This window comes from Balaenoptera acutorostrata, chromosome 4 (assembly GCF_949987535.1).
Source record: "Balaenoptera acutorostrata chromosome 4, mBalAcu1.1, whole genome shotgun sequence".
Lineage (NCBI taxonomy): Eukaryota > Metazoa > Chordata > Mammalia > Artiodactyla > Balaenopteridae > Balaenoptera > Balaenoptera acutorostrata.
Window position 1 is genome coordinate 57,637,203 of NC_080067.1, and position 13,933 is coordinate 57,651,135.

General features: G+C 36.2%; 1 protein-coding gene across 3 annotated transcripts in view; it reads left to right on the forward strand.

Annotated features, from left to right (window-relative positions):
* Nucleotides 1-13,933, forward strand: part of NLGN1 (neuroligin 1) — a 735,835-nt gene that overhangs the window by 4,600 nt on the left and 717,302 nt on the right. For all 3 annotated transcript variants that reach the window (XM_057545961.1, XM_007173568.2, XM_007173570.2), the window contains exon 2: nt 12,870-13,682. In XM_057545961.1, the coding sequence (XP_057401944.1) occupies nt 13,190-13,682 (493 nt within the window). In that variant the 5' untranslated portion in view covers nt 12,870-13,189. The remainder of the gene's footprint in view (nt 1-12,869; nt 13,683-13,933) is intronic.

A 13,933-nucleotide genomic window follows, 5' to 3' on the forward strand; every position in this document is an offset into this window, starting at 1 on the left:
ATAAAGTTCCAGCCTGAGACTAGACCTACTAAATGCAGTTGACATCTTAGGACCTGCCTTTAAGTTGATGAGCTTGGGTCTGACTTATGAAATCGAAGAATATACACTTTTTCACAGTTTTCACTCTTCTATAGCAATTTTGGTTTAGTATGTTAACTCTGTATCCAGGCATGTTCCGTATTAGTCCCCTTGAGACAGGCCACACAGTAGCCTTTCATTTTCCTATGGTCTACTTTTCTAATACCACATATGCCTGCAGTTAGGGCTACCTGCCAAAACCCATGCCATCCCTTTGGGTGTGCGGTAAGTGGTGCTTCAGTAGGAGATCTGCTCATATATCAATTTACCTGCACCTATAGTTTAATTTTTGGCATAATTTAGAAAATAAGTAGATTTATTTATCTGTTTGCTTGCTTATTTATTTATTTGGTAGTGGCATTGTATATTGGGGCAGAAATTGAAGAGGAGAGAGAATATTGGGCAAATATTTCCTTAGAATGTGGTTTTCTCACATTTTGTCTGTATTTAAATAATGTAGGTACATTCTGGGAAGAGTGAAGCAGTCAGGCAATAATATGAAGGTCTTATGTATGCTCCTCAACAACTGCCTTTTTGGAAACATCCAGTTGATAGGCTAATTTATTATTCATACAGACCTTTGGCATCACTTGTGTGTAACAGTAGTTTTTTCTTCCTTGAAACACCCAATAAATATTGAGTCTTCAGAAGAAAAGAGGTTAGTTGTAACATTTCAAAGTGAATTGAAAATCTTGTCTTTTTTTTAGATAGTTATGGTGAATACTTTCATACTGTCGTATGGAATACTCCATATTGGAACTTTAACATGGTCACACATTAAATCAATAAATACTGATTTGATAAAAAACTAACTTAGAATTATCACTGGCATAAGTTTTTCCCGTAGGACAACCATTCTGCTTATGATAGAACTGACCAGGAAAACAGTGATTACTACATATCACATTGACCAACAGTTATCACAGTATTCACACCTGAAAATAATACTTGAGCCATCAGTTCGTTAACCGTAACGCTAAAAGGAGTAAAGTTTCACTTCAGTAACCATTATGTTTCAAGTCAGTGCATCTGTCATTTTTAATTTAAATCTATATTACTTAGCTATCCAAAACTTTACACGCAAGTGACATTGTTATCTATCCTTTCTCTAATGGGTAAAAAAAAAAAAAAGTCACTAGTTTCTTTAACTGTGCCAAGTATTCTAATGAATATGTTGCTCTAAGATTGATGCCAAAAGTTTCTATTATTTAGAGCTGTGGTCTTTAGTAATAAATCTGAGGAATTGTTTAATATATAAGAGTAAAATATTTTACATGCTGCAATAATACAGTAGTAGTAGTCTGTATAACATCCATAATGGCAGGGATTTTTGTCTGGCTTTTCAAAGCTATGTGTGTTTCTCCCCAACACCTAGAACAGTGCCTGGTATATCACTAGTGACCAATAAATATTGCTAAATGAATATAGAGACCTGGTTCTAGCCTTGGATGTTAACAACTAAATTGGTAACCTCTTGCTTAATACCTGATCTCTTCATTTTTGCTTTTAATTTTTTCTTAACATAAATCAATTGTTGTTTGAATTGATAGATATTTTAAAGCTATGTGCAAAATTCCAAAAGTAGAAAGGAATATATTTAAAAGATTGCATTTTAATCAAAGATAAATAATAAAACTTTTTAGTGAAATTTTTATACAGTTTATTTTGATAAATTATTTTATCAAGACTCAGAAGTATAATAGGATTATTTGTGGTTATACTTTACCAAAATGTACATTAGAATTATTTTGTGCCATGTAGAAAATGTGATATCTCAAGGAACTTTGGAAGCACTAAAAATTATTTCTTTTTTTTTTTTTCTCGGGGACAGAGGACCCCAGGCCCTGAATTTTTTTTTTAATTAATTAATTAATTAATTTTTTTGGCTGTGTTGGGTCTTCGTTTCTGTGCGAGGGCTTTCTCTAGTTGCGGCAAGCGGGGGCCACTCTTCATCGCGGTGCGCGGGCCTCTCACCATCGTGGCCTCTCTTGTTGCGGAGCACAGGCTCCAGACGCGCAGGCTCAGTAGTTGTGGCTCACGGGCCCAGTTGCTCCGCGGCATGTGGGATCTTCCCAGACCTGGGCTCGAACCCGTGTCCCCTGCATTGGCAGGCAGATTCTCAACCACTGCGCCACCAGGGAAGCCCTAAAAATTATTTCAAACACTTAGAACACGGGCAATAAGATCTAAAATATAATCATGTTTGGCATTTTGGCCATTAATTCTTTTTTCAATTTTTAAAGCAATTTATAATTACAAATTTCCTATTGTTCAGTTTTATTTAAATGGTGAATTTAAATAAAATTTAAATTTTATTTATTTAAATGGTGAAATAATTTAAACTTACTCCATGTGTGTATTAAATTCTTGTGAATATATATTCATTGATGTTTTGTTACTCAAATGGCCCATGAATAGAGCGTTGTTTTGAATTTTGTCATTATTAGTACTAATGGATCTGTAATACGAAGAGAAAATGAAAGATGTGGATATCTGAAGAAGATTGCAAGTGTAATAGCCTTTCCCCTTTGGGGCACTGGTTGAGCTCTAAGCCAGGTCAGGAGTGACAGAACCCTTATTGTTGTTTGGTACCTTACATGAAAGGAGTTGGTGGTCTCAGTCCAATTCCTAGCAGACAGTTACTGCTTAAACAATAGTAACTATAGTATTTGCCAATTCCAGCAGAAGCCTAGGACTGAATGGGCACAAAGGTTTAACTCCCCCCTCTCTGCTAATCATCCTCCGAGGGGTCAAGATTGACTCACCCTGGCACAGGGCCATACTGAGAAACTTAGCCCTCCCTCTGCCAAAGTTGTAGCTATTCTCTGGCAGCATGGGATTTTTTAAAGAGGAATTTAATTAAGCAGGGCACCAGGAATGGCAATTCTCCACTCTTCCCAGGCACAACAACTCACCAGAAAGAAAAATAGGCTTAAATACTGAATTGAGAAGGTAGCACTGCTCTTAGGTTGTACTGTCTTCTCTATAAAGATACTGGCAGGCATAATTAAGTTGCTTCTGGACACGATGACTTGCAACCCAAAAGGGGCTCTTGTCAGACAAAATCCTCATTAATATCAAGGGAAGTAATCAGCTCTACCTGGCTGTCTCTCCTGAGCTCTTGAGTGATTATTCATTTTCTTCTGTGAGAATCACAGGGTCACCAAATGGTTTTAAAAATGTGTCCTGTGGTATTTTACATATACATTAAAACTGTTGCCCATGCTTTTTTTTTAACAACCTGTTTTACAGTTCTTGCCCTTCTCGCCCCCTTAACCTTCTTGCTCATCTGGAAGTCAACACTCCTCAGTAGATTTTAAATTTAACAATTAATATTTAGAGATTCTATCTGAGAATAGGTTCAGAGTAGACAGAAAGTAAAACTTGTTTTATACAGTTAGATGTTAAATGGATTGTTTTACTTGCATACCCAAAACAAAACAAACAAGAACCACCCAATGTTTAGCCATTTGTTGTAATGATGGTATTAGTAGAAATATTCAGTTGCAGAATGCAGAAGGAAACGCTATCACTTAGATCTCTTTTTCTTTGTGTTGTCAGAAAGCTGTTATGGCATCTTAAAATCCCATTTTTTGCCAAACAGTAATGGAATTAGTCACCAGTCTATATGACCATCCATGCATACCTCTGCATGATGAGGAATTTTCATTGTACTTCAATTTGTCATCCTCTTCTCGGTTTTATCTCCTCTTGCTGCAACTGTAATTAAGATAATGCCTTCACAGAGGTCAAGTATCACAGATGAATAAATAAAATCTGAGGGTAGGGTTAATTAATGAAAAATAATATAATGAATGAATGGGTTATTCATTCAAGAAATATTCTCCAATGACCTACAATGTAATAAATTGTTCTGGGGATAGTAGTTACAAATCAGCAATTGAAAAGCCATAGCCTCTATTCTCAAAGATTAAGGTTAATCTGATTATGTTATTTTTGTGATTATAATTATTCTCATCATACTTGGAGTAAGATCTCACATCCCTAATTTTTTGGCCTAAAAGTTCTTGAATTGTCACTTCTTCTCCAGCCTGATGCCCCACCCTTCTCTCAAGTTACACTGATCTCTTTGTTAATAGGGAGCCCCAGGCTTCACAGCATTTGGGTCTCCCCTTGCCTCTGTCTGACACAGTTTGCCCCCTGACAACTTCTACTCATCTTTCAGAACCCAGTTTACAGGTCACTTCTTCAGGAAGATCATCCTTTCCACTCCAGACTCATTAACTCTCCCCTCAGAGCATTATCCTTCTTGGCAAAGCATTTATGACTAAATGGTTACCTGTGTGATTGATTTACATAAAGTTTGTCTTCCCCATTGAACTTTAGTCTCTTTGGGAATCATCACCATGCCTATCTCCTTCATGTTGGCCTTCCCCGTCCCTGACACTAAATGATGTAATAATATAAGAATGAATAGGGAATCCAAGTTTACAAATTACTGCAGTAAAAAGTACTACAGATTCAGTTACAAGAAAGGCAACAAATGCTTTGAGAGTTGCGGGGAGGGAGTGTTTTTGTAACTGGGAGGATCTGAGAAGGAAGTACTGACATTTGAGCCAGACCTTAAGGGATCCTAGAGTCCCTCCAGGCAAAATCTGATGGGGAGAGTATTTTTCAGTAAGGAAGATCTTGGTAAACAAGTTGGATCCAATTCACTGACCATGGCTCCCAGTGCTGTGTTTTGTTTGTTTGTTTTAGTTAATATTGTTTTTTCACAAAGATAGTTTGCTACCAGGTATAACCTCTGTGATATACTTGTGATTTTTTCCTGTTAAAATATTTTGTTGGTAAAATTTTTTTCTCCTATTTCTGTCAAATTTTAGTTTGCCTTTTCTCTGTAACATTCTATTTTCTCTGTTATTTACTTACATCATTGGAGAAGTTCATTCAGAGTAGAAATAGCACAAGGAGAGAGAGAACAAGTAGAACCCTGCTTACATGTTCTGTGAAGGAAGGGAGAAGGGGATGTAACCTGGGAACGCTTTGAGGCCTGCCTACCCTTCCTCCTAGAAGGAGGCTCTGGACAGAATTGAGAAAGAGACAGAGTTTATCTTTAGAGTCTCTAAATTCTTCTGCCTTATTTCTTTCTATTTGTTGGAACTCCCTACGTTCATAAAAATGTTTTCTTTTTTTATTGAAAAGTGTTTCAGTGGCTTTGTGTTTCTGATCTTTAGTTTAATTATCTGTTACATAGAGATGACAATTATCTCTAACTCATGGTATTTAGACACAACTAAATGAGATGATGTAGTTAGCTCACTGGCCCCAGTCCATACTTGTTGGTGCTAGCATTAATCAAGTTATTAATTAATTAATGATGATCATGCCAGTATATACTTGTCACCACGTTCTCCATAGCTACATGTTGGTATGGCCACAACATGGGCTGTGATAGACCTTGAACTTCTACATGATTAAGGTCTTGAACTTTGATATTCCCATCTTTGTGATTTTTGGTTCTAATTCTTTCTTACCTTTTCTCCTTGTACCCTTCTGGTTCTCCCTGCCTTCCTACCCAGATTTAGTTAATCTATTCAACACTAGAATTACCATTTCTTATAACCTTTGCTCCTTAAAATTCTACCATTCTTGCCTTGCTTATCCCTAATCCTAACTGCTATCATTTACTCTCTGACCCAGGTTATGGAATGTTGCTGGAAAAACTTTCAATACCACACCATTTGGAGCCGCTCCAAATTATGCCTATTAATTAACCTCAGCAAGCTAATCAGCCACCTTCATATTTCCCTCCTGTTGGTGTCCTGTGTATTTCACTCTCCTGAAAAACCTTCAAACTGAGCGTATAACTTTATTGAGTTTGTCTCATTCAGGAGCAAAGCAAAATGTCATGTATCATAAAGGTTCAGGACATATTCTTTAGAGTTAGAGAGTCTGCCTTTTATTTATTTATTTATTTATTTTAGCTTTGTGGCCTTAGGAAAGTTATCTAACCACATAAAGCCTCATTTTCCTCATCTCAGATAATAATACTTGGCTTATAATTTTGTTGTGAGGACTGAATGTAAAGTGCTTTGGACAGAGCTTGGCAAATATTTGGTGATCTATAATATTAGCTTTTTTTGATGTCATTTTCACATAAATGTGGATGTATTTAGCTGTACTTCAAACTGAACATGAAAATAAAACTGTTTCCAGTTTCTTTCCCACCAGTTCATTCACTAAGGTAATGGTTTCCACACCTTTGTGGTCACATAATCCTCTGTTTTTGATAACCAAATCATAAAAAAGTATAAAATATATACTTATACTCCTACATAAATATCTCTACCATCAGATTGCAAAACATACAGAAAAATAGACACTAAGTGATGAGAAAGATGTCAGTTATTTTTTTTTTTAACATAAACTTGATGCCTTCTTCCCATGATTCATTAATAGCTCAAGATGTAGAGATTCTTAGGGCACAGTTCACAGCTACTAAAATGGATATAAATTTGCATTTCAAAGTTATCTTTTTGATGTTTTCAAATATTTTTGTCTGCTTGTTATTATATATGATTAGATAGCCGTTATTTTCAGATTTGCAATGTAGCTGAAGAAGAACTTATGCTAGAACTAGGAGAAGTTTCATTTCTGCTCTTCTTTTGTCCTTATTCTATTACTAGTATTTCCTTTAATCTATATCTTGTGGGAAAATCTTAATGTAGTAGCCAATTTTTTGAGGGTTACATGAACTAAAACATGATGAAAAAGGTATACATCTGCTTATCCAGTGAGATTAACTCTAATACATCACCAAACATTGAAAAGGAACGATAACAACAACAAAATGCCACTGCTGGCAAACCCACCGCAGTATAGAGCCATCACCTTCCAAAGAACATCTCAAGTGCTGTGTGCATCACACAACCACGTGAAGACACTGGCATGAAACCATATATTCATATTAGCAAAGCTTAATTTCTTTCTCTTTTTGCTTTATAAAAAAATTACAATACATAGAAGTTCAACGATTTACTTCCCTTCTCGCATCTGGTACTCTTGTGGTGGGGTATAAACACACTGCTCTGGGTATCTCTGCTCCACAGTACTGCCAGTTTAATTTTCTTGTGAATAGATTTGATAATACTCTTCCCCTGCTAAGAATATTTAATGGTTTTTCATCATCCAGTGAATAAAATCCAAACTCTTTAGCCTTTTAATTAAGGGCTTGCTTGATTTGGCTGTAACCTGCCTTTTCCAGTCTCATCCAATGCTCAACCTCATTTACTCTGTGTTCTGCCCAAACTAAACTGTGCCCTCCTCAAATGTGGCCACTGCTTTCCTTTCTGTCATAGGTCAGGTTTCCCAGGGAAAAAAAATAAAAGGACTCTGAGATGGAGGTTTGCCTGCTAAAAGTTTATTTGGACATACCGTTGGGAAAAACACCTGGGGGGGGCAGTCAGGGAATCACAGCCAACTCCTCCCTCGGCCCCTTTCCACAGGGGGCTCTGGGGCTGGGATGGCCCCTCAGAGTGGGTCTGCACTGAGGCAAGAAGACCAGACCTTTCTACACTGGTGTGGACTTCCTACTTGGAGTGTGAGCTGCTCCCAGGGAGGTTGAGCACCACACTACCACTACATATCTTTTCCACTGTTTCTAGAATGTGCCCTCTACCTGGAATTCCTTCTGTAACCATCAGTGTTTGTCCAATTCTTTGAGGCCCAGCTCATATTCCCCTTGATTCATGAACTCCTTCCTTATCCACTAATTCAAGGTAGACCTGTCTCTCCTTTTAAAGTCTAAGAACATTTTTTTTTCTGATTGCATTCATTTGTTTATTCGTCTCATTTTTAATTACTATGTGAGTTAATTACACAGTATTTACTTTAAGTGGTCAGTTACTGAACGGACTCACAGGACTCAAATAGTTTATACTCATTGGACAGCTTTATTACAGGCAAATAATATAATAGAGCAACAACAGGAGAAGGGTATGCATTGAATAGGGTCTGTAAATCTCAGACTCAGTCTTCTTTATTCTCCCGTTCCTGGGTCCCACGGGATACCCCTTGTCTCCAGGTCTTGAACCACCAACAGTGTGCATGTGAAACATCTTGGTATAGGAAGCCCACAATCTGCTGGTGGTCAGGTTCTCTTACAGTGAGCCGTTCCCATAAGCACATTTCAGTTACATGGCCAGGGTTGGCCATTGTAAACTGCCACACTCCACTGAATCCAGTTATTACTAAATGCAATTATTATTAAATTATTATTACTAAATCCAACTCTTAAATCCCATTATTATTACTAAGTGCTGTTGCCAGGCTATGTTCTGACTTCAAAACAACTTATAGATTCATAGGTATGAAACATTATTTATCTTTAGTTAATACAGTCAGTCTTCATTATTTCTGGATCTGGATTGCAAATTTGCATGTTCACTAAAATTTATTCATAGCCCCAAAGTCAATACTCATAGTGCTTTTGCAGTCATTCACAGACATGAGCAAAGCAACAAAAAATGTGAGTCACCCCATGAGTGTGCTTCCTGCTGAGGTTGAGCAAGGTGATGATCTGACTTCTGGTTTCAGCTCTCATGCAGAGATGAACAGAAGATGGAGATGGTAGAGAATGCAGTATAGTGAAAGAAGCTCCAGCTCTGGGGCCCGGTGGAGGGAATTTGAATCCCAACTCTGGCATCTATCAGTGAGGTGGCCTCAGACGAGTCACTAAACACTTCTGAACTTTGTTTTCTCTTTTGTAAAATAAAGAAAATAGACTCTACTAGGATGAATTGTTTTTAGGGTTTAAGATGATAATTTATAACTATGTGAAATATGTATATATAATATATGTTCGTGTGTATATGCACATACACATGCACACATGCATGTATGTATACAGATGCATTTCCCTCGGAGCAATGGATTCATCTTCCCTAATTCAGTGTTTGCAGTGACTTTATAGAACATAACTATGGTAAATAACAACCATCAGTTGTGTAGCATTGGCCAAGCTCCATGCAGCTCTGGTGATAAGCGTGTAATCAATTCAGATCTTTACAATATTGTAGCTACTTGGGAACAATGACTAGATTGTACTTATCTTTAAATTCTCATAGGATTTAGCACAATAGCTTATACCTTATAGATATCAAATAAATGTTTGAGTGAAGGAAAAATTGGACGCATGTGGCCACCCACTGTGATTATTTAATGTCCTAGAAATTTCTCTCTACTCTCTCCAGCATCATCTCTTTAATCTGGGTCACTCAGGAACAAACTAGTTGATGGACTAGGTGTTATGACAAATTAATGCAAGGAGATAATATATTCCCATTTATTATGTTTTTTAAAATGTTATTTATTTTTGTTTTATTTATCTCAGTGGGATTGCACATGCTTTAACCCAAAGGGAGGAATAATGGAGGAATTTGTGAGCTAGTATCTCCACCTACTGCAAAGTCAGAGAAAGCTAGTCCTGTGTGGATTGATAAGCTCATCTACCTGCCTGGACTGCTGAATAAGGCTTTTCTGACCTCATTATTTTAATGTATTTATTATAAAATATTTCAAACATACATAAAAATACAAAGAATTCCATAACAAAGATGTGTGTGCTCGCGTGTGTCACCCAACACCATCAAATCTTAGATTTGTAAAACTTGCTGTAGTTAATTGTGGTCTTTTAAGGCCTCATCCCAGATTATCATTCATAGTTCCAGTTAATCAATTTATAACATTAATTAATTGCTAGAACTCATTTCATACCCTTTTCTCCCTACCCATGGATAAAAAATATTCTGTTATTACATATTTATGCATCTGTGAATAATATGTAGTTTTGTTTTTCATATTTTAAGCTTTATTTAAATAGCATTTTACTATATCTAATCTTTTTCAAAAATATTGAGATTTATTCATGCTGATATATTTAGGTCTAGGTTCTTTATTTGCACTGAAGTATAGAATTCTAATTTGTGAATATATCATAATTCATTTATCAATATCTGTTAATGGGCATTTATGCTATTATGAAGTTGGGCTTTTTGGGGTTACTCCTTATTATTTTAACATGATCTTGTGTAAACACATATGGATACCCAATCACTGCATTCAATGTAAAGTAAAAAAAGGTAAAAAAGGTAACAAAATCTAAAGTGCCAATAAGAACAAGGTAGACCATTTAAATTTCTCTGTTTCTATGAAATTGTCAGAGTGTTTACCTCCATTCTGTCTTCTGAAGGAACATAAAACACTTTTACAATTCAATTTTAAATGCACTAGGATCAATTTTTTAAAAAGTGTTAATTGTGAAGTGAGAGACTGTATCATGTGTAATGATCAAGAGGATGGCCTTTAAAGTAGATGCCAGTGGGCTCCTGGATCTGCTATTGTTTAGCTGAGAGACCTGGGCCAAGGTACTTAACCTCTAAGTCTCAGTTCCTTGTAAGTAAAAAGGAGATAACTGTTGAAGCTAGTTTTTATTGTTGTTGTAAATGAGATGTAAATGCCTAAAAGCTAAGGGTTTGGCATATACTGTACTAAGGAAGCACCAATAAATAGGAAAAAAAAACCCTGCCAACAAATTTGAGAGTCTTTAAATTTAGGCATATATATACATGTATATATGTAAATTTTCAGTTATTTAAACAAGCCATATTTTTACATTAACCTTGGGCAACTGTTATTATTATAACAGTGACCTCTGAAAAATATTTGGGGCCGATACTGTAATTATACAGGTAAGCCCATGTATAATGGGATATTTTTGTAACCTTAAAAGCTAACCATTAGAATTTGAAAATTTACCATGGAATGCAGAATTCTCATCCTCCACAATTTGTGTTAAAGTAGTACATTAAAGTGGGAAACAGCAGCCCTTTTATTTTTAACACAGTTAAGTATTTGTGAGTACAAAAATGAGTGTTATTTTGTAGGTAACCAAACAAGTACTTTTTAAAAAAATTTTTAAATTTAATTTAATTTATTTTTTATACAGCACATTCTTATTAGTCATCTATTTTATATATGTCAATCCCAATCTCCCAATTCATCCCACCACCACCACCCCACCCCACTTTCCCCCCTTGGTGTCCATATGCCAAACAAGTACTTTTTATTCTGGATGAGATACCAAGTATGTAAAGAAGAATTTTTAGAAATCACTGTATTTGAAAATTAAGCTGAATAAAATATGGTGATGGAGATTTTTAAGTTCTCACCACAGGTACTCTATTTTAGGTGTAAAAATGCTGCTTTTTAACACCAAAAGGTGAGTAGGAAAGACTTGGTCATGCTGTGGCCCACCACGATTCTGTGCAAGAATGAGCATTATGTACTCTTAACAGAAGTGGGTTTGTGTAGCTAAATCTTCAATATATGCTAGAGTTCTGGCACAGAAATGGGATGGGTCGAAACCTGTCTTTTGTATGTTAATGTGCTTTCACAACAAAGGTATGAGAATTAACACAGACAAGTATTCTTGAAGAAAGACATTTATCTTCTTATTGCCATCTGTGATGAATTGTTCAGAGCTAAAGGAACACCAGGCTTGAACCAAATCTCCTGCTGCCCTATATAGTTTTTGCGATCTCCTTTTCAATAATATAAAGTCAGGACAGCCTCACTGCCAGACCAGCACTTCTTCAGGAATCTTCCCATAATATGACAGGATAGAACCATCTATAATACAAATGAATACTGTTATTTTCAAACTAAGCACTTTAAAACATTGCTTGAACAAGAAAAGACAAATTTGTCCAGTTGCGTGCTATTTTGCAGTTAACGAAAGATTACACTGTGAATTGCATTGCACTGAGTGTTACATTTTATTCTGATGCATCCTAAGTTGGACTGGGTAAAGAGTGTTAGATGTTTGATTACTGTTAGTATGCAACGCTATGATTAGGTATGCTTGTTCTTTTAAACTGCCGCACTCTTTTCTTTTTATATTGTTCTTTTGATCTTTAACAGGTAGTGAGAACATTTGTAATTTAAAATATATTGACTTTGACTCAGAAGTTAATTTTCCTGTTGCAAATTTACTGATATCTAAAATATATAGCTACCTAGATGATAAAAAATAAAGTCTGCAAAAAATGATGCCAACTTCTGTCTCTTTTTCAAGTTGTGTCTAAAGGCATTTTGTCTTTTAAATTCTTGAATCTTAATTTAAGGTGAAGGAGCTATAGCCAATGATTTTATGTATACTTTTGAGAAATAGCAAGGAGATTGACCTTATAAGGTAGTTGCACTTAAATGATCATAGTTGAACTAATATTGGTTTTCTTGTTCTAACATAATCTTTGTTTTTTTCTATATAGCACAGGATTGGGGACCATCTTTTTATTTGTTTGTTTGTTTAATATATATAGTCATTCTTACAAAGTTTGTTTACATTCGACTAATTCCCTACCAATATTTTTAAAAAGGTTTTCTGCTACTGAATTCTAATTTTTAGTATGTTTGGTGATTAATACTGTGGTCCCTTAAAGTGATTGAAGACTTTCAATAAAGGGAAAATTTCACACATAACCTTCAGTATTTTAAGAAAACTGTACTGTGAAATACTCCTGAAACTGTATATTTTAACAAGGCCTGCTTTCTATTAAATGTGTATAAAGCCAGGAGGCAAGTTTCTCAATATTCTAATAATCGGTTATTTCATCTGTCATCTCACATCAAACCATAATTTTCCTATGGTAGTATTTAACTCACCTGACTCCAGCCACTATTAAAGTATTTCTGTAGCTTGTAAAACATCTAGTTATCACTCTGTCTATTTTAGCTTGTTTGTACTAATGATTTATTTTCATTTTCTCTAGGATATAGACCTGCAGCTAACTGGATTTGATTTATAAGAGGGAAATGTACAGTCAATGGCCACTCTCACTACGTTGCTACTATGGAAAACAGAATGGTCAATAGGATATGGTCTGATAAATAGCGATGATTGAAGATGCTACTTCAATACATGTGAAATCAATGGGAGATACTGGCTGCATGAAGAGCTTTCTGAGCTTTTCTTGACAAGCTCGCCTTTGAGAAATCTGAGGTGTATTCTACCGTTATACGGTTTTTCTCAAGTGGATACAAACACCTTTGCCTCACTGCAACCAGACAACTACACAACTGATGTGGGACCATGGCGCTGCCCAGATGCATGTGGCCAGCTTATGTTTGGAGAGCAGTAATGGCATGCTTGGTACACAGGGGATTGGGTGCCTCATTGACTCTTTGTGTGTTGGGCTGTTTGCTTCAGGCTGCCCACGTGCTCTCACAAAAATTGGATGATGGAGACCCACTGGTGACTACCAACTTCGGCAAGATAAGAGGGATTAAGAAAGAACTCAATAATGAAATTTTGGGCCCTGTTATTCAGTTTCTTGGCATTCCATATGCAGCCCCGCCAACAGGAGAACATCGTTTTCAGCCTCCAGAACCACCATCTCCTTGGTCAGATGTCAGGAATGCTACTCAGTTTGCTCCTGTGTGTCCCCAGAATATCATTGATGGCAGATTGCCAGAAGTCATGCTTCCTGTGTGGTTTACTAATAACTTGGACGTGGTTTCATCATACGTACAAGACCAGAGTGAAGATTGCCTGTATTTAAACATATACGTCCCAACTGAGGATGGTGAGTTTACTACAGGAAAAACAGGGAGATATATTTATATTTTTCTATTCTAACAATATTAATTCATGTGTACTGGTAGCATGCATGGCTTTTCCTGTCGGCATGTAGACATTTTACATGTGTGCATGCAGCTCTTTTTGTTTATGTGTGTTGGCGTTCTTATTTTTTTCCTGTGCCTACTCATTTTCTTTCCTCTGCAGCACGTATATTTAGGTAGAAATGGGTTCCTAATTTCCATTTCCTACCGAATG